General features: G+C 53.6%; 1 protein-coding gene across 1 annotated transcript in view; it reads right to left on the reverse strand.

Annotated features, from left to right (window-relative positions):
• Window positions 1-20,562, reverse strand: part of ANXA11 (annexin A11) — a 22,520-nt gene extending 1,958 nt beyond the window's left edge. Inside the window, exons 1-14 of the mRNA XM_010834164.1 lie at window positions 18,418-20,562; window positions 14,604-14,666; window positions 13,042-13,154; window positions 11,768-12,154; window positions 10,416-10,503; window positions 10,078-10,172; window positions 9,333-9,446; window positions 7,122-7,212; window positions 6,669-6,748; window positions 6,478-6,534; window positions 4,359-4,452; window positions 1,958-2,053; window positions 903-961; window positions 581-703 (exon numbers count right to left, since the gene is read on the reverse strand). Of these exons, the coding sequence (XP_010832466.1) occupies window positions 581-703; window positions 903-961; window positions 1,958-2,053; window positions 4,359-4,452; window positions 6,478-6,534; window positions 6,669-6,748; window positions 7,122-7,212; window positions 9,333-9,446; window positions 10,078-10,172; window positions 10,416-10,503; window positions 11,768-12,154; window positions 13,042-13,154; window positions 14,604-14,658 (1,452 nt within the window). The 5' untranslated portion in view covers window positions 14,659-14,666; window positions 18,418-20,562. The remainder of the gene's footprint in view (window positions 1-580; window positions 704-902; window positions 962-1,957; window positions 2,054-4,358; window positions 4,453-6,477; window positions 6,535-6,668; window positions 6,749-7,121; window positions 7,213-9,332; window positions 9,447-10,077; window positions 10,173-10,415; window positions 10,504-11,767; window positions 12,155-13,041; window positions 13,155-14,603; window positions 14,667-18,417) is intronic.
• Window positions 20,563-20,904: the final 342 nt, after the last annotated feature.

The raw sequence follows: 20,904 nt of genomic DNA on the forward strand, positions 1-20,904 counted from the left end.
TTACGCAAGCTGTGTGAGATCACACAGTGAGCGAATATTAATAGAAAAGCAAGAACTGGACCCCAAGTAGTGTGACCCCCGAGCTCTTGCTCTGAACTGCCTTCCTGTGCTGCCCCCACCATAAAGCTGAAAGAGGTGACTCGTCAAGGAGCCAGAGCCATGCACCCTCTGGGGGGCTTGGGACCTGAGTTCTCACTGATGGATGCCAGATCCACAGGGTGGCTGGACTCTGAAGGCCAGGCCCCAGGTGTACATGTGTGTGGGGGGTGGTACTGTGAGTCTCTCGTGCTGATTGTGGACCCTCCTCTGCCAACCATTTCCTGAACAGCAGTTGTGCTGGATGCTGGGATGGAGGGTGGGGTGAGAACAAGGTCAAGACTCCCCCTGCCATCAGGAGCTGACAAGCTGCTGCTGTGCATGCAGGCGAACAAGTGAAAGCTGACGAGGGCAAGTAGAGGACCACAGACGAGAAGCCCACGCTTGGCTGAGGCCAAGCCCATAGGAGCTGTGAGGAGGAGGAGCAAAGGGGACAGGGGGAGCGGCCAGGCAGACAGCCCAGACGGCCCCCGGAGGCCCGTACCGTGATGTCGTGGTACAGCGACTTGCCATACAGCCGCTTATACTCTGCTCTGATGTCCAGGAGGTCGATCTCGCTGCGAGACACCATGATGCGGATCAGGGTCCGGTCTTTGGTTCCGGCTCCCTAAAGAGAGTGGCCAGAGGGCGTGAGCTATGGACCTCCCCAACATCCAGTCCCTACCTTTCCTGGGCCCTGGGCCCCTCCCCGCCCCTTCTGGAAGAAGGCTGGCTTTCCTCAAGCTTCCTCCCCTGAGCAAGGTCCCAATCACAGGATGGGCTGAGATACCCCCCTCACCCAGACCCTGCACCTGGGGATTACCTACCCTCATGGCCTTGTTGAGCCTTTCAGCAAAGAAGACTGGGGTATTCTTAAGACATTTCACTGGAAGAGAGAAAGCATAAGTTGATCTGCAGAAAACTCAGTCTAGGGGGGCATGGAGCACACAGCCTCCTCTTAGAAGGCCGACTGTCCATCAAACACACCACTGCATCCATCTTCCTCCCTCATCTCCTTCAGGCTCAATTATCCCACGATCCTGGCTCCAGCCCTCTGGAATAGAAACAGGCAGAGCCTGGACACCAATACAACCTCTTTCTTGGTAACCAGTGTGATGGAGGAAGCTGTGTAGGGAAGGAATGTGGATGGTAGTTAGGAATCATACAGCTGCTCAGGCAGGAGGGGACCTGTTGGGATGGCGTGACACTGGGGGGAAGGATGTCTGAGCAGAATGAATATCTAACTAGGGTTCTCAGGCCATGATACCTACCATGGGGGACACAGGGGAACCTGTCCCATTGAGAAAGCTCCAAGAAAAGCAAAGCAGAAGATGGACAACCTGTGATAGTCCCAAGTGGGTATAAAGAGGGGCCAAACCCTCAGGTGGAGGGCTGGGGGAGGACTGGCCTAGAGCCTGCCAGGCCCTGCTCTGGAGGACAGAACCCAGGCACTGTGGGAAGCGCACAGCGTCCTGGGAGCTACGCCAGCTTTCCTCAGCCAGGGCCTGTTTTGCTGTTGCAAGTAAAAAAAAATCTTTCCACGTGTTTCCATCACAAACATCTGACAACTGCCTGCAGGGATGTATTTTTAGAGAAGATTTGGCAGGATGTGAGTCATCTTCCTCCCGGAGAGCGGCTGGTCGTGCTCCCACTGGTGCTCACACTGCAGCTCCCTCCCCGGGGCTGGGCTTGAAATACAAACAAGACCGCTGGGGGCACAACTACACAGTGATCCAGGAAGCAGCCTGATTTCACTGCGTAGGCAGCTGGATTTAACAATCTTGGACCCTCTCACTATGCTCGTCCTCAACCAGAGGGTGGGTGAGCACCCAGAAAACTCACAACACACCCCAGGCCCCAGCAGGCGGGCTGAGACACCTACCCACAGCCAGCATGCCCTGCTCCAGGTCCCCGGACATCTCCCGGCAGATGCTCTTCTCAATGTCACGTCCTGTCATCCTCTGATACTCGTTAAAAACTAGTGGGAAGACAGAGGGACACGTTATGAACTGAATTCTGTCCCTGACGCTTGCCCCAAATTCCTCTGTTGAAGTGTCCCAACTCCCAGGACTTCAGAATTTAACTGTACTTGGAGATAGTCCTTAAAGAGGTAATTAAGTTAAAATGAGGCCCTCAGCATGGGCCTGAATCCAATCTGATTGCTAAGAGCATACACAGACACAGCAAGGAGGGGCCACGTGCGAGCCAAGGAGAGAGCCCTCAAGAGAAACCATCACTGCCGGCACCTTGATCTTGGACTTCTGGCCTCCAGAACTGGGAAAAAATAGATTTCTGCTGTTTAAGCCACCTGGCCCGTCGTATTTTATTATGGCAGCCCGAGCTGACTCGGACAGGACGCGTGGTGAGAGCTCTGCCTCCTCCCAGAGCCCCTCCCACTCTGCTCCTGGCACCCTAGGCGGTCCCAGTGACCACACTGGCCCAGCTCTCAAGCCTGCCGGTTCTTCACCCCCAGGCAAGTGCACTCCCCCGCCCCCCGGCCTGCTCACTCAGTCCCCTTACCAGCGCCTCCGCTTACCCACTGTACCACAATCCCCTGTCCAGGAGCCCTGACACCAATACGCTCTTCTCAGACCCACCACTTCCAGTCCCAGCCCTTCTCCATTCTGTGCGTCGGTCTTTCTCAATCTGACTGTAAGCTACCACCACTCCAGCACCCCAGCTTACCCTGGGTTGGGCTGAGCACCCACGGGTTCCAAGAGAGGCAGGTGGAGCCATGGAGACCCGGTCCTACCTTGAGCTCTGCCCCCAGGATATAACCTCCTCTTCCCTGGCCAAGGTCTCAGTTTCTGTCTTCTCCAAACTGCTGTCGTGTGCGTATCAGAATCATGATTCCTCCTACCTCTGTGCCCAACTCAGCTCAGCTCTTTTCTCCTGACTAGTATCATTCGTGCAGTTCTGATGTGCTACAAACACATTTCATACTTATAAAAATAACTAATGACCAAGATGAACATGTGTGCGCACACGCTCCATTACAGTGCAGTGCAGAGGCTCACGTGTGTGCTGTGGAGGCAGGCAGCTGAGGGCAAACGCCAGCTCTGCCACATTACCAGCTGGGTACCTGACTTCCCCGGCTGCCCTTCACCCCCTTCCTCATCTGTAAAGTGGGAGAATGGCGTCTACTGGCCTTTATTAAAGGCTCAGTGCATGCACACAGTGGGTGCTGGAGACCCCACCCCGCGGCTAGGTGTGGTCATTGTTCTCCATCCTCACCTGCCCTCTTATACGCTGACCCTGCTGGCCTCTAGGACACCCCTTTCTCTGGGTGTCCCTCCTAAGTCTCCTGCCATGGCCAGAGCCCTGTCCTCAGACCGCTGCGCTCCCTCCCAAGGCAGTCCCGGGGCCTCAAACTCCTTCAACCCACTCAGCTCCCAAACTTCCACCTCTAGCCAGACCTCTTCAGCCCTCCGGGCTCACAAACCTAGAGGCTTGCACGGCATCTGTGGCTCCTGGCTCCCTCCCTCCTTAAAGCCTCCCACTCTCAGTCAAGGGCCCCGCCCTCTCCCACTGGCACAGCGGGGACAAATCCCGGGGTCCTTTCTCTCTCTCACACCCCACATCCACTTCATCCGCAGACAGAGCCGGGATCTGACCCCTTCTCACCACCGGCCCCTACCAGCTGTCCACACCACCATCACTGCTCCCCTGGACTGACGCAGCCGTCTCCTAACTGGTTTCCTTCTTCACCACAGACCCTGTCACTCTTCTCAGTACAACTGCCAGTACACTTGCAAAACCTAAGTCAAATCACACCCCTCCCTCACACCGAGCCCTCCACTGGCTCCCTGTTTTATTCAAGATAGACACCTAAGTCCATGCAACTGTCAGCAGGGCTTCCACCTGTATAGTACAGGGGACTATATCCAATCTCCTGGGATAAACCATGGAAAAGAAAATTTTAAAAAGAATGTATAAATGTGTAAAACTAATTCACTTTGCTGTACAACAGAGATTGGCACAACATTATAAATCAACTATATTTCAATAAAAAAAAAGAAATTAAAAACTGCTCACAAACAAAAAAACTCTGAAAAAATTCTAGCAGGTAAAGATACCAACCATCAGGACGACCCCCTTTCTCTCACCTCCTCCCTCGCTTTCCTCAGAACCAGATGCCAGCATACGCTGGAAACACGCTGATAAAATCCTGTAAATCGCCACTAGGGGGCTCTTTCAAGGAAGTGAAAGGCCCCTGCAGTGAGGAACTGCCAAGTGTTTCTGCAATCCGTTTCCTGGCTACAGGGAAGCCAGGACAGCCTTACCTGCCACCAGGTGGGCCCGGCTCCGGGAGCACAGAATCGCATTGAACTTGGACTCATCTGTTCCCAGGCGGTTCTCCCCGGCTGCATAGAGCTCCTGGACAGAAGATGGACAGATAGGCATGCAGGCCTCACCCCCGACTCCAGGCCCAGGTCACCTAGGACAGCTGGGCAGAATCTCTGGGCCCTGAAGCCCAGAGGGGTGGGAAAGGGGGGCAGGGCCCCAGCTGAGTTCCATTCACTGTGCTGAGACAGATGCCATCCACACATCCCCTGGGCCAGGAGAGCCGCTGGGTCCGGGACAGGCAAGGAACCAAGGGGCAGCAGCACAAAGGAGAACACAGGCCTCAGCTCTAGCTCGACTACCCTCTTGCCACGGGACTCCAGGCAGGTCACTGGCCCTCTCAGTGCTCTCAGCTCTAACGTGGGAAGCGTGAATTAGATTCAGGGTCACCAACCTGAAAGCCCGAAGGGGCCACTGGGTAACTTAAATGCAGGAATCAGGGCAGTTTAAGGCCGGAGAGTGGTGGGGACCATGGGGACTACACAGAGGTGCTTCTCAGCTGAGAACAGGACAGAGAAACAAGGCTCACAGCCCCCAGATCCACTTTTCATGCAGTGGTTTAGTTGCTAAGTCGTGTCCAACTCTTACAACCCCATGGCCCGCCAGGTTCCTCTGTCCCTAGAATTTTCCAGGCGAGAATACTAGAATGGATTGCCATTTCCTTCTCCAGGGCATCTCCCCAACCCAGGGATCAAACTTGGGTTTCCTGCACCGCAGGCAGATTCTCTACCGACTGAGCCTGGGTCTCCTGTACTGCAGGCAGATACTCTACCAACTGAGCTACCAGGGGAGCCAGAAATCCAGATGTCCATATGAAATTTCTCATCTTAAAGGCAGTTTCCCTATCTAGAAGAGGAAACACATAAGACAATAACTATTACAATTGATAGATCGCAGCTATGGATGTGGGACTTCATGTAATAGGTGCCTACCATTTCATTGCATACACCATTTTATGTTTGTAAATGGGAAGAATGTGCAGTTTCCTCTTAAGGTCTAAGCTCAGTATATATGCCAATTGGTAACCTTTGAACCAGACAGCTCCAAAGTGCCTTCCAAGCCTCAGGTAGCAGCAGCTCGTGGACTTAAAGGCACAAATGTTTGAGGGCAGAAGGTGCCCATCAGGGGCTCAGAGACCCCACAAATCAAGGTGAAGCCAAGCAGGTCCAGAGGTAAGAAGGCAGAGTAGTTGGCAGGAAACCCTTCAACCAAGGCAACTTCTGCCTGAGCTAAGAAACGGCCTGGACAGGAAACAGCAATGGGAAAATCCCCACAGGGCCAAGGCCAGAGCCTGGGGCTTTGAGGATGTCCAGCCCTGAGTTCAGTTATGGAAATGGGGGTCCCAAGCCAGGGAGATGTTAAGGAGGGGTCCGGGACCAGGGCAGGGGCAGGCGCTGTCTGGGCACAGGGAGTGAGCGAGGCATCTGGGCCTCTGTCCAGGCTCTGCCTCCAGGTCTCTTGGGACACAGCTCTGCCTTCCTGGGCCTCAGTGTCCTCACCTGGACACCTTGGTGCCCGCCAGCCCACCAGGAAGCCAGGGCCCTCTCCAACCAGAACTGCTACGGTGGTCTGACATCATCAGTGGGAAACCCAAACTCCTCTTGAGAGGCGCTTGGATGCCTGGACAAAGAGAGGAAACGGCCAGAGACAGTTCCCATTTTGGTCTGCAGTTCACACCAGGCTGGGGACAAGGGCAGAATTCTCAGGCTACACAACTAACATGGCAGCTGGTTTCTAGGTTCAAATCAAAAGCTTAACAGAATAATGGTCTAGTCAATCAAACACAAGACAAGTACCGAGTCACATGAAATCCCACATCCATCACTGATCTACCAACTGTTAATATTATCCCACATGGTCCCTCCTACAGGGCAGGAGACTGAAGGCTATGGAGGTGGGGTGACCCGCTCAAGGTCACACAGTTGATAAGCAGCAGAGCCTGTGAAACTCAGAGACTCTGGAATCCACTCCTAATCTTTGCTGTTTCCACCCCTCATAACACACGAAAGTGGGAAACGCCCCTGCTCAGGAAGCCAGGGAAGCGGCCATCACACTCACCTGCACATCTCTCTGGACAAGGGTCATGTCCACGTTTGTGCTTTCATCCCGGTTTCCCTGAAAGGAAGCAGGCTGTGAGGCAAGGCCACTCCTTGGAGTCACATCCCTCCCTCCATCCCTGCTCCTCTTCCCCGTGACTCAGACGTCCACCTCTCCCTACCGTGGGCCCAAGCTCTGCCCTGGGAAAGTACCTGAGAGAGAGAGATGAGGAGCCGCTGGAAGTGCCCTGAAGTGTCACTCCGAATGGCCTCCTCCAGGGTCTTTTTGAATTCTGAAAGGGAGATGCAGGGAAGGGCCACCCTGTAGCTCCGTGGACCAAGCTGCCCACTGCACACAGCCAACAGTGAGCACTGGCACGAGGAGACAGGTGGCCCACCCGGCCCCCAGGAACATACAGCTGGAGACCAGGAGGGCTATGACTCCCAGGCTGACCTGGCCCTAGTCACGCCCAGGTTCTCCCTCAGCCCTCCCTTAACCCCAGCTACCTGCTTCTGTGTAAACAGCAAGCAGGGCTGGGCCTGGGATGGAAGCCCAGTGTACTAGGGATGGCAGGAGATGAGGAGACAAGGTCAGGAAGGAAGAGTTCAGGCCCCTGGAGGGAGAGGGTGTGGCCCAGGCGGGTGAGGCCCTGGGGCCAGCCTCACCTGTCTTATAGACTCTGTTCAGCTCCCGGATGTGCTCGTTGCTGCGGGAGGCCAGGATCTCGATCAGGCAGGCTTCATCAGTGCCCGCCCCCTGCGGAGCCAGAGCGCACAACAGAGCAGGAGCTTGTGACAGCCTCCTTGCTGGCACGCAGGGGAGAGCAGGTGCCATGATCCCGCAGGAAACAAACCCCAGTGGGAGAGGCCACAGACACAGACCCACCCGTCACGCTGCTGCTGCTACCCTGGCCTGAAGCAGCCAAACTCCCCACACAGTCCCAGGAAAGTCCCAGGAAAGACAGCAACATGGTGACAAATAGAGGTCCATTTGAAGGATTATCCCCATTCCATCTTCCAGGACACCAAGAAATCAGAGAAGTGTGGTGACTTGTCCAAGACCACACTGTAAATGGTGGGGCTGAGAGGCGGACCTAGATCTGTTTTATTCCAATTCAGTCCATGAATAAGGTGACAAACTGAGAAAACGGTTTGAAAGCAAGAGCATGAACATGTGGGAAAACCTGACTCCCATAGTGGAGAGGGGAGCATCTGGAGACACCTAAGGAAAGGGAACAACATTGAGGATGGAAGAGACAGCTGAGGAAGGGACAGTGAGGAGGCAGGGGACAGGGTCAGTAGCCTGGCTTCTGCATCGGGTTGCCTCTTGGTTCTGATGATCACTAGCTGTGTGACCTTTGGCATGTTACTTCACCTCTCTGTGCCTCTGGCTCCTTGACCATAAAATGGGAGTGATACTGGGGGCACATATGGTAGGTGTCCTGGCAGCAAGAGAATGAGGAAGGACTTTCTTGACATAAGAGAAACCATTTCTGGCCTAAACCATTTTGTGACCTAAGCCTGGCCACAGTACTTGTCCTTAAGGGAACAACAGAGCAATAGGCAAGATAACAAAACATATGTAAAGACCCTGGGTTCTGTGTCAATGGTAAAGACAAGCCTGAAGCACTTTCTTGAGCTGTTCTACAGAATTTAAACCCCCTTGGGCACTCAACCACCAGAACAACTGGAACCTAAGGGATGATGATGTTGACCTTTTTAGGTATGGACTCTGTGGACCATTCAAGCCCCTTCATGAATATGTATGTGTTAGCTTAAAATTTCCCCAATTTTGCAGTTCCAGGAGACACTGCTTTGGGAAAGACCCCTGATGTTCTTACTTGCTGCAAGTAATAAATCCTTCTCCTGCTTCTTGGGCTTCCCTGGTGGCTCAGAGAGTAAAGATTCTGCCTGCAATGTAGGAGACTCGAGTTCGATCCCTGGATTTGGAAGATCCCCTGGAGAAGGGAATGGCAATCCACTCTAGTATTCTTGCCTGGAGAATCCCATGGACAGACAAGCCTGGCAGGCTGCAGTCCACAGAGTCACTTTCTCCTGCTCCTTGGCTTAGTTGTGTCTTCTGACACCCACGGAGAGATGAACCTAGTTTCAGGGGATGTCCCTTCGGGGCAGGAAGAGTCACTGTGCCCACTAGGCCCTGAGGAATCTTAGATTCCTTCTGGGGCACCTGCTCAGCTCACAAGGACTCCCCCATCTGTGGGAGTGGCCCCAGCCCATCCACAGGACCCCCGCTGAGGGTCTTGGCAGCCACAGGACTAGGGGGAGGCTGAACCCAAACAAAGTCCATCAAAACCTGCCTCCTGTTCGGAATTTGGATCAAGGGACAGCTGGCCTCTTCTGCGGCTGGATCTCTGACAGGTACTCAGGGAGGGGCCCACAAGGATGCTGTACCAAAGAAGGAGAGGCACAGAAGCAGATGGAAGAATAAAGCAGACACTCAAGCAGCAGGCATGAGAAATGCTGCCCAGTCCCGTCCTTCTCCGAGTCAGGCTGCTGTCTCTATCCTCCTGATTCTACACCCTGGCTCTGCTTAAGCTCCTCAAGAGTGTCCTGTTATCTGCTAACAACAGAGTCCTGATGAATGAGAATGATATCATCCACTCCTCCCACCCCTACTACCACTGATCACTGATTTCCTCTGAACCCCAGCTCCCACCATTTAAGGCAGAGAGACTCAGATGCTCCCTGATGATGAGTGATGCCTCATTTGCCTCTTGGAGGAGCCACCAGAAGTTCCCTTTTCTACAGCACTTGGAGCCCAGGAGCTGTGCTGACAACAGTAGCTACTAACTGAGCTAAGACACACGCGTGGTCTAGGTCTTTGTCCATCATGCCCACATGACAGAACATACACACCTTGATAGCTTCCTTTATCTCATAAGCGTCAAAGAGGACGGGGGTCTTCATCAGGGCCAAGATTGTCTTCTCAAAGTTTCCTGACAGTTCAGATTTCAGATCTTTGATCAAATCCTAATTGGACATTTAGACAAACAAAAAAACCTATTTTGAGAATCCACGGAGGTGACCAATAGGGAACAATATCCCAGATCCAGCAGCATTTACAGAAAAGACAAACCTCAGGCCCCAGACTGACCTGCAGAATTGTAACCTGCATTTGAACCAGGTTCCCAGGGAACTCATAGCCCATTAACGTAGGAGAGACACTAGGCCAGAACACTAGCCTGCACGTACTAGCCTATATGTACTCAGTGGTTATCTTTCTATTAATAAGATCCAAAAGCCCCCAAATTCAAACTTCTATGTGTTCAGTACTTAAAGCCTCTTCCTTCAAAGAGAAATAACTTGCCCATGGTCTCGGTGAGTCACAGCAGAGCCAGGATAGAACCCAGATCCCTGGGCACCTCTCAGCAAACTTCAGTACCCTGTGGACTCTGGGATTTCTGCTTCAGAGCATCCTTTGCCTCTAGAAGATGCCATCAGTTGAGAGCCACCAAGAAATGCCCTAACATGCCTTACGGTCCATCTAGGAGATCCAGGTCCCAGGGAAAAGCAGGAGTAGGCTGTTCCTATCAGGAGGATATGCCCTGATTCAGAAAGGAACCCCTGACCTTCCCTGTGGGTCCCAGGAACCAACACTCACCTTCCCATATGCTGTCTTGAAGGACAGGAGGATCTGCTGTCGTTGCTTGTTGGAGCGACTACCCAGGCAGTCAATGATGGCCTGCTCGTCAGTTCCTGGTGGAAGGAGAGGTGGGAGTGGGCGTGGGGTCACAGGGATGCTCTGTGGCTAGAGACTTTCTTGGCCTGGGCCCTCCAATTCTCCTGAGCATCCGCGATACATCCCCACATCCACTCTCTTTCTCTAACACGGGGCCAGGCCGCCTCCACCCAGCGACCCCAGCCCACACAGCCACTGTGTAACTGCCGAGGGAGTCAGGGGGGAGGCAGCTGGGACTCGTGCCACCCAGGGTCTCTCACCAAAGCCCTTCATGGCCTTCCGCAGGACTTCAGCATCTCGCAGTGGGTCAAAGCCAGATGCATCTGTGATGGTGCCTCGGTTTCCAAACTACTCAGACAGACAGACAGACAGACAGTAAGATGCTGCATTTCCTAGACGTGAGACTGCCTGTCCAGACTCTGGAAATGACCTTTCTTCTAAAAGTTGGGGTACCTGAAGGAGCCTGCAGTTGACAGCACAGGAGACTCAACACTGAGTCGGCCTAATGTGACCATCGCCTGTCCTCGTGTCCTGGCACTGAAGCATCTGCCGGGCTCCCATGGCGAGGAGCCTACCTAGAGCTGAGTCCTGATGCTGAAAATCTACCCTATGCCCGGGTCCTCCAGGCCAGGGCTCCAGATGAAGGGGAGGCCTCAGAACAGGATTCCAGCCTCTCCTCAAGGCCTCAGCACTGCACATCGGGGCTCCCCTAACAGGCCTGCTTAGCCCACTCTGTGCACATCAGAAACAGGTGTTCCTCCGGGATGCCTTCAAGTGTCCAGCCTTCACGATGGTACATGCAGACCGGCTACCTCCTGGATTCACTCTGGTTTCCTGGCACTGTGTTCTGGACTCTAGGACCTTCTTGCCTGCTGGACTTCTTCCTCAAATGACGGCTATGCTCCAAGCACACTGGATTTTTCCTGCCTAAACTCTCCCTTGATGGATGATCTACGACAAACTGGCTTTAACAGAGGAAATAAGCTGAGAGAAAGATGAGGGGAAGGCAGAGAGGGATGATGCAGAGCAGGGCAGGGGTAGGGGGATGTGTGGGTGTTGGGGAAGGAGGGGAATGGACCCTCTGGCTAAAAATATTAGTCAACCACATTCCACTAGCCCTGTGCTTGGCTGGTTTGGCTGTGTAACCATGACAATGAATTCTAGGCTCTGCAAACATGAACTGCTCTCCAAAATGAGCCAAGAGCAGTCCTGAAAGAACCGCCAACAATTTTCCACGCTCAAAGGGGCTGGTTTTGAGTCTGGGAGGGCACATCCAGAGATTAAAGACTAAGAGCCACTGGGCAAAGGCCTTTTGAGACAGTTCTCACAACGCCCAGGCTGTAAATAACACAAGAGGAATGAAGAGTACCTGGAGCGTTCAGACCCGCCTCGCACAGGGACCCTCTAACCAAGCTGGGACAAACAGCGCGGCTCCCTGGGCCCTCAGGAGCGCAAGCAGGGGTGGGGAGTCCGTGAGAAAGCGACACTGAAAACCACAAGTCAGAGCTACAGGGCTGAGCCCTCCCGCATCCCTGCGAGGGGACACTAGGCCACGTGTCTCAGGCCCTTAGGGCCAGGCCTGGACAGGCAGCAGCACAGGGTTGGCACTTACCTGAGCGGGGGACACGGCAGGGGTGACAGTCCCAGAACCTGAGTACCCTGGATAGCTTGGCACTGGCTGCTGCCCAGGAGGTGGCACTGGTGACTGTCCAGGGTAGGTCATGGGCGGCTGTCCAGGGTAGGCCCCTGGGGGCTGCTGTCCAGGGGGCAACATGGGCTGGCCTGGCACAGGGGCCCCTGGGTATGGCGGATATGAAGGCATCCCGGAGGGTGGGTTTCCTCCAGGGGGCGGGTACATTCCATACGAAGGAACAGGCTGCTGGGCGGGAGGGGGCTGCCCGAAACCCCCCGGGGGAACTGGGGGGTAACCACCCCCAGGGGCCCCCGGGTACAGGTTTGGCACGTTGGCTCCTCCAAATGTCCCGGACATGTTGGCTGCCTGAAAGTCCACAAAGCAGAGCCTTAGACTAACAGCCCTGGAGAGGTAAGGCCACACTCCATCGTCTGTCTGCCCTTCCCCACCCTGAGCCTGCAGCGGGCGCCCCGGAGCCACACTCGGCTCAAGCTGACTCCGAGCACCACCAGCCTCTCAGCAGGCCCACCGAGCCCACCCACCTGTCCCACATGCCCTCCGCCTGCACCACTGACCCCTTAACCTGCCTGTGCACCACAGCAGCCACACTCGCTTTAACACAACACCACTGTCTCCCCCCAGTGGATGGTAGGCACTCCTAGGCTGGGGTTTTCTATCCCCAGCACCTACAATGGGCCTGGTGCAAATTAGACTATGTAGTGTTTGCACTGTTTACACTGCGCATACGTTTATCTTTAGATTATAAAATACACCATTTTATAAGCAAATCAAAAGTAGCACGCCTGCCTGTGTTACCTGCCCCCAGGCCCAACCAGGACAGTCATCCACATGTACAAACACAGACAACACACACCTGCATCAGTCACACGTGCGTGACACACACACACCCCCTCACCCCCCTCCCGTCCCTATGCTGAGCGCATACAGAAGGTGCACAATGCATATTCCTCACCCCGACCCAATCCCTCAGCGCTGAAAGGAACCTGGAAGACCACACAGCCCAACACACTCCCCCACCCCTCACTTTACCGTCAAGAAAAACGAGACGCACAGAGGGACAGTGAACTGGTGGGAGCCTTGATGGAAACCCTTCTGTCCTAAGATATGGTTCGACACCCTCCGTGCCCTCGGGTAACACACACCCCTCTGACACCATGGAAGCCCGCGGCCTTTCTCCCTCTGGTCCCACGAGAGTGGCCCCCAGGGCAGCCCAGTGGGCAGGCTGGACTCACCACTCCTGAGAGGTAGTCCTGGTTGAACTGCCCTGCATAGTTGGCCACATTATCCAGCCCAATGGGAGGCATGGTGGGTGGCGGGTAGCCAGCACCTCCCCAGGCACCGCCACCTGAAAGCAACACCCAGTCCATCAGCCCCCCGATCACCCACCAAGAGGACAAGGCAGAGACATCAAGCTCCCGGGTCAGAGAGGAGGCCAAGCAGGGCCTTGGGCCGTCCTACAGGCAACAATGAAAACACTCAGGCAACAGAGTCTAGCCTGATCCTGCTGCCAGAGAAGAGAATAAATAAGGAACCTTCCCCACTTTTCAGGGAGGAAGGACCACTCAGCAAACACTCCCAAGACTCTCTGTGGGCTATTAAGGCAGGAGGGCCAAGGGCAGACCTGCTCTCCTGGGCTCACCACCATGGACCAGGAGGACAGACAGGTCACTCAGGGAGGCTGTGCCGCGCCCAGCAGAGTGCGGAGCTCAGGGAGCACTCAGTGCAGAGTGACGGAAAAGCACAGCGAGCGGGGTGGGCTGTCCCGCTGATTTGGTTGTATGCTGTCACCACACGTCTGTAGGAGGCAGGGAGAAGCAGGATGACAGGACAGAGGCAGACAGGGCTTGGCTGTCAGGAGGACAGTTGGGGAACAGCAGTAAGAAGTCCCAGCTCTGACACCAGCAGGACCGGGGCATGTGCCCTGAGCGAGCACTCAGCCATCCTGGCTCAGCTTCCTCGTGTGAAGTGGGGATAACTGGTGATGGCCTCGACTGCTATAAGGAGGATTAAGAGAGTTACTGCCAGTCAGGGCTTAGCTGGGAGCCCGGTGAGTGTTCATGTGACAGCCCTCACCGTAGCCCTCACAAGTAGCACAGCAGCTAGCATCATGGCTGGCCCATCAGAAACAGCCCTGTCCATGGCATCGAAAAGGCCCTGGGGGCCTCCAGCGTAGCTTTCCAGCTCCGGGACACCTAGGACAGAGCTCCCCAGAGTCACTTGCCAGTTCCCACTCTTCCTGCTCAGGTGCCGACAGAGGTGGAAGTGCTACTGGCCCACAGCAGCAGCTGCAGCAGCAGCATCTGACCTTCAGCGACCACCTCCCCGTCCTGCGCGCAGGGGCCCTGCTGCTGGGAACCACGAACCGTGCGCATAGGGCAGGAGGAGCGACAGGGCAAGTGCCACCGCGCAGTGCTCCAGAGGACCCTGTGCCAGAGCCTCTACCCGGCTATCGCGGCCCTGTCTGGGCCAGCCCCGTGATGGAGACGCTTGAATTCATTTGCAAAGGAGAAAACTGAGTCTCAGAGAATGGAACATGTTCGTCTGTTCCTATCAGCTAATAAAGCAAGAGACTGGGGCCTGGCCTCACCCTGGCTTTTCATAAGTGGCTTCAAACCCTGGCCTCACCTGGCCCCAGGACCCAAGCTCTTCTCCAGCCCCTTCCCATCTGGCTGCACTGTGCAGGTATGAAGGGAGCAAGGAAATGACTGGAAAACACCATCACTCCCCCACTCTCCATGCCTAGACCCTCTGAAGAGAGGGCAATCCCTCCCCCACAGGCCCCAGACCTTCTTACCTGGTGCACCTGGTGGGTAGCCACCTGCGGGCGGGGGGTAGCCTGGGTAGCTCATGGCTAGATCTGAAAGGAAAGAGTAAAGTGTGCTCAGGCTCGTTGGAGAACAGTGACACCCACAAGCCAGCCCCAGGAGGAGGAGCTGCATCAGGCCTGACCTGGGGTGGGGCAACCCAGCTCACCCTTTACCCACCAGGCCCCTGCCAGAAACAGCAATCGGGGCATTACAGGATTCGCCACCCACTAGCTGGTGAGTTACCTTGTACACCCCTTTCACCCAGGCTCCACTCCCACCTGTGCTGACAGGGATGCTGCACGTGTGACGCTGTTCTCCCATCTCATTCTCAGGGGGCCAGGTCTATCTGCCTGGATTTCTTTGTTACCATCCATCCAGCACTGGGGAAAGCCCATGCTCCCATCTCCCTGCGCCCAACCTACAGACCCTGAGCAATCCACAGCGGGCTCCAAACTGGATCTGCCCCAAACTACACTTTTGTTCTCCAGCCTCTGGTTCACCCGCCAAGGGAATCCCTGGGTACGGGATGACCATCCCCAGAAGTAAGGAGAGCCCTCAGGAGGGCTCATCTGATCAAGCGAGGCAGTACCATCCTGTCCCTACAGATGGAGCTCAGAAAGGGCAAGAGTCTTGCAGGTCGGCAGTGAGGGAAGGAGACAGGCCCAGAACCTAGAATTCTTGGTGATGGTGGGACACCTGCCCTCACAAACCCCTCTCTGCACAGATCCTTCTGCCATGTCTCACACCAGCGGAGCTGCCCGGAGGGACACGAGCTGCTGTGATATTACAGTCTCAGACCATCAGGAAACCTGCTTACTCTTGCCAATCAGTGGCTATTACAATTTAAGAGGCACCCAAGGACCAGTGAAAGCGAGGAAACCTGTAGGCTTCCTTAACAATCACACCTGCTGAGCCCAGGTGAGCAGCTCCTCCTTGCACGCCCAGCCCCAAGCTAGTTCTCAAACTGCAGTGTGTGTCAGAACCCACCTGGAGAGCTTGTTAAAACACACTGCTGGGCTCCATCCGCAGGGTTTGAGTCAGTAGAGCCAGAATTCGTATTTCTAACTAGTTCCCAGGTGATGTTACTGGTCCAGGAACTCTGAGAAACACCCCTCTAGACACCATTGCTACTGCTGAGTCACTTCAGTCGTGTCCAACTCTGTGCGACCCCATAGACAGCAGCCCACCAGGCTCCCCCGTTCCTGGGATTCTCTAGGCAAGAACACTGGAGTGGGTTGCCATTTCCTTCTCCAATGCATGAAAGTGAAAAGTGAAAGGGAAGTCGCTCAGTAGTGTCCGACTCCTAGTGACCCCATGGACTGCAGCCTACCAGGCTACTCTGTCATGGGATTTGCCAGGCAAGAGTAATGGAGTGGGTTGCCATTGCCTTCGCCCCCAGACACCATTATCCACCTACAAAATTCTGGGCCGCCCTTCCCGGCTGCACTGGAGAACTGCGCACGCTGTTTAAGGAAGATGAAGGGCTTCCTTAAGGTGCCACTGGTCCCCACGAGTCTGGTTCTCAGCCCTCTGGGCTTGGTAATTTATTTGGGTCAGTGGGTCCACGGGTGACTGCAATGGGAGGCCAGATGGTGGCCTAGTGACCTTGCAGAGAGCAAGAATCGGCGACCCGTGGTGTGGGCCAAAGACCTCCTCCCAAGCACGCTGCAATGTGGCGACTAAGGTCCCCAGTGCGCTGCTTTCAGTCTGACCCCTGTGCCAGAACCCTGAGGCCTCGCTGGTGAGGCAACACCCTGGGGATCTGAACTGATGGATGGACCAGGAACCTCCTCGTGGAATAAAGAGGAGCCACCCGTCTGAAAACCAGAGGAGCTGCAGTCCTGTTCGTGACACCTTTCTCCCTGGAGACCACCTCCCAGAGGAATGAGCCTGGCGGCCTCACCCACAGCACGATGGGAAAACAAAACGGAGGAGCAGGATACTGCCCTGTTCCCCACATCAAAGTAAAATGTCAGCCAGACCTAAGCTTCAGACTTCAGAAGTAGCCCTTATCCCCAAAGATAAAATTAAGCTTCTGTGTAAGACCGAAATAAGGAAAATAACATAAAGACAAGAGAAAAGACAAACTCAGGAAAAACGTTTTATGGTAAGAAAAAGACCAATAACCTTTAGAGAAACTCAAATGATGCAAACTACGACAGAAAAGGAACACTAGATGTTCACGCTCACTAACATGGTGAGGCTCGCCGAGTAAAAACAGAGATGTTGAAATTAAAAATGACACAGTCTTTGACTCAGAAACTCTACTGGAAACCTATTTCCCAGATGCACTTAACTGTGACATTTACTATGACAACAAGAAGGAATCCCTAAATACCCACCTGCAAGAGGCTGGTTAAATAAATCACAACGGATCCATACAAGGGATACTCTGTATATTACATTCGTGTATCTATATATTATATTATACACTTCAGAATTAGCCAGCTCTATGAGTGGCGATTTGAAATGATCGCCATTATTAATCAAGGTGTAGTACTGTGTGTACGCTAACTTTAAAAAAAGAAAATGTACAAATTTAGCGCTGAACACACACACACACACCCTACAATCCCTGGAATGTTAAACAAGAAACTGGGTAACACTGATTGCCTCTGGAGGGGAAAACTGGAATAGAAATGAAATTCACTGTTTATATTTGCATTTCTTGCCACATGCATGTGTGCCTATTAAAAAAACAACTTTAAAAAAGACCCAATTCAGGTAGGGCTTTCTGAGCTCACTTGAGGTTGTGGCTGTTCTTCCAAGATTTGAATAACTCACACAGGGTCCATTCAGTGCAAGGCAGCCCGGCTCTGAGCCTGGGCTTAGGATTATTACATAAATACACCACGGAACTTGGACCTGGAAGGACTGCTAGGGTTCCTGCCTGGGGCCGGGCCGCAGGCCAGCCCCAGCCACTCACAGGGAGATGGTGCTCATTCCCAGAGCTCCGCCCTGGAGGGTCCCACAGGCCGGGTCTAATCCCACATCCAAGGAACAGTGCTTCCTCCCGTGCCCCCTGGCTTCCCCTCTCCCCAAAAGCCCACCTCCAGTCTTCCCCTCTTCTGAAAGAACAGTCTCATTTGCTTCCCACCATTTGCTGCCTGAGGCAGTTCCACGCCTGTGGCCCACTCCCTTCTCGTTCACAGAGCTCCCTGGGAAGCAAAGGCTCCAGGTATGGTGTGGAGAGCCCACGGCAGTAGCTCCCCAGCCTCCCTGCACTGGTAACACTTGCATGTTCTGGACAATGGAGACAGGGTGCTGACTCCTGTTGAATTTCCCCCCCATTCTACCTGTTGCTCCAGCCTACAAGATCTCCTGCAACCCGGGCCGGTATCAGGCATCTTAGCACTCTCTCTCAGCTTTCTTTTATATTCACTGGTTGGGAAAAAACGGCATTTGCGTTCTTCCCAGTGAGTGACACTGAAAAGGCGCTCCTACACTGTCGCCGCCAACCCCTCCCCACCCAGGACCACTCAATCAGTTACTGGACCACCTAACTCTACCACAGCCCGATCTACACCTGTTTCCTCATCTAGTTCACGACAGCAGGAAGAGGGCCTCTGTCAAATAAGGATGTAACACATCTCTCCCCATCTCCCGCCCGCCTACAGCGCTCCAGTTTATCTGTCTAGGAACCTCCATGAGAAAAGCAAAGGCAGCCAGAGAGCCCGGGTCGAGACCTTCGGGGGCCCAATCCTCATTCCCAGTGCCCTGACTCGCCCCTTCCCAACGACGACATGTCCTAGATCAGCAGGCAACTCTTAAGACTCCCAACATCTACAGTCTTCCCCTCACCTTTTAAAAATAATTTTACTTATTTATTTTTGGTCGTTGGGCTTTTGTTGCCGCGCAGGCTTTTCTCCAGTCGTGGCCAGCGGAAGCTACTCTCCAGCTGCAGTGTGTGGGCTTCTTGTTGCACTGGCTTCTCTCGTTGTGGAGCACGGGCTGCAGGGCGCTCGGGCTTCAACAGCTGCACACGTGGGCTTAGCAGTCAGCAGCTTCCAGGCTCCAGAGCATAGGCTCAATAGCTGTGGTGCATGGGCTTTGTTGCTCCAAGGCATGTGGGATCCTCCAGGATTAGGGATTCCACCCATGTCTCTTGACTGGCAGGTGGATTCTTTACTACTGAGCCACCAGGGAAGCCCCCCTCTTTTTGTGACAATTAGGAAATTTTTATGGCCCAGGCTTTACATACTCTAGCCTCCACTTTTTCTCAAGAGGCCACCAGCAGGGTCCACTGCCCTTGGCAAAGTTAGTCTAGCACCCGGGGTACCATATGCAACTCAGAGGGGAGTTTGGGCAGGGCATAGTGGGGTGGGGGAGCCCTCACCTTCCCCTCCACTCTGTCCAACCCTCACTCTGCACAACAGAAGGTAATACAGTGATTACAATCCTGCAGATCTGCTTTCTCTTGGGAACTACAAATATCACACCTTCCATGCTGACCAATGCCTTCCTCCTACTTCTGCCCTTTAACAAAGAAAAAAGGTGCCTGAGTGGGATGCTTCACAGAGTGGACAGGCCGGGATTCTGACAGGCCAGGCACATCCCTGTTCTGTGCCGGCTCTCATCAGGGCACTCTGTCTTGGGACTCATTGGAGAGGGCCTCCAGGTGCCACAGGCAGCTGGCCTCTTCCGGGACTAATCCAGTTCCTAGACACCAGCCTCTGGGGAACTTTCAGCCTCAAGTACTGCCTCTCAAGATGGAGCACAAATACCACCCTTCCCTTCCTTCCTCACTGGGACCATCTACCTGCAGCTGTGCACCCAATTTCATCCAGCTGTGGCCCTCTCTGGCTAAACTAGGGCTTCTCATGCTTCAGGCTGCAAAACAATCACCTGCTGGACTGTTTTAACCCAGACTGTCAGGTTCTGGCCCCACAGTCTCTGCAGGGTGGGTTTGGGAACTGGCCCCAAAATGCTGATGCTGCTTGACTCTGGACCAGTTTCTGTAGCACTGCTTCCTCATGCATGAGAATCACCTGGACAGCTTGCTAAAAATGCCTAGGCCTTGGCCCCAGTCATTCTGGGCACTTCAATCTCGGATGGTCCTGGGAATGTGGAATATAAACAAGCACCCTATCCCCATCTCCAGGGATTCTGACGTAATTGATTCTGCAGTCCACAATCTAGGAAACGCTTTTTTCTTTAAGGTACTTGGACACTTTCTAGTTTATTCTATCTAGTCTTTATTCCCAGCAGTAAGTAAACTCTGAGGATAAACAGCAAGATCTGAGCATCCCAGGGTCCCTTGAGACCAAGCCTCAGCTTACTTGGTGAATGTTGAAAGCAAACAGCAGGTACACAGGGGGCTTCTCCGGGCCTATAAAGTGGCTTGTTCCCTAAAACTGTGTACATGTACACAAGAATACCATTACATTTCAAGGATTCCACAAGAGTAGGCACCCGGAGTCCTCAAACACAGCAATCTAGAAACACTGTATTGGGAGAAGAGGCAAAATAACCCAGAACGAGAGGTATCTCACTACCCTGACCTAGTCATCATTCCCCCACCTCAAGAGTGAGAGATGGAGACATATGTTAGGAAAAAGGATGGTGGCAGGGCCATGCATGCCTGGCACAAGGATCATGCAGTGTCCTCCCCAGAGGGCCAGGGTTGCAGCAGGCTAACACTGAGCGGAGGCAGAAACCTGGAGCTCTTTCTGGTCCAGAAGTCACATGCTGTGAGACCTCCCGCCCAATGCCCAGCAGCAAACCAACAGGGCCTGGACTAGAGCGCATGCTTTGTTGGGATGACCCCTTCCCAGTCTCGGGGCTAGAGTATTTATTTGTGTGTTAGTTCATTAATGTTAAATCTTCAATCTGTTTTTATGCAAAAACTTAAATGTAGAGCTTACACCATACAGTCCAGATGATCCCTGCTGGTTTCTTTTTAAAAATCAAAGGAAGAGAAGACAAACCACAGAATGGGAGGAAACGTTTAAAAAGACACATTTGATAAAGGACTGTTATCCAAAACATAAAAACAATTCTTAAAAACTCAACAGTATGTATATCTGAAACTAACACAACATTGTAAATCAACTATACTTCAAGTTTTTTTAAAAAGTAAGAAAACTCAATTAAAAAATGGGCAAAAGATCTGAACAGATACAATCCCCAAAAATACATAATCATGGCAAAAAAAAAAAAAAACCCATACGAAAAAGAGGCTCAACATCATACAGCCTTAGGGAATTACAAATTAAAAAAACAATGAAATACTACCACACACCTATTTGGATGGCCTAAATGCAAAACACCGATGACACCGAATGCTGA

This window comes from Bison bison, unplaced genomic scaffold (genome assembly GCF_000754665.1).
Source record: "Bison bison bison isolate TAMUID 2011002044 unplaced genomic scaffold, Bison_UMD1.0 scf7180017864029, whole genome shotgun sequence".
NCBI classification, from domain to species: domain Eukaryota; kingdom Metazoa; phylum Chordata; class Mammalia; order Artiodactyla; family Bovidae; genus Bison; species Bison bison.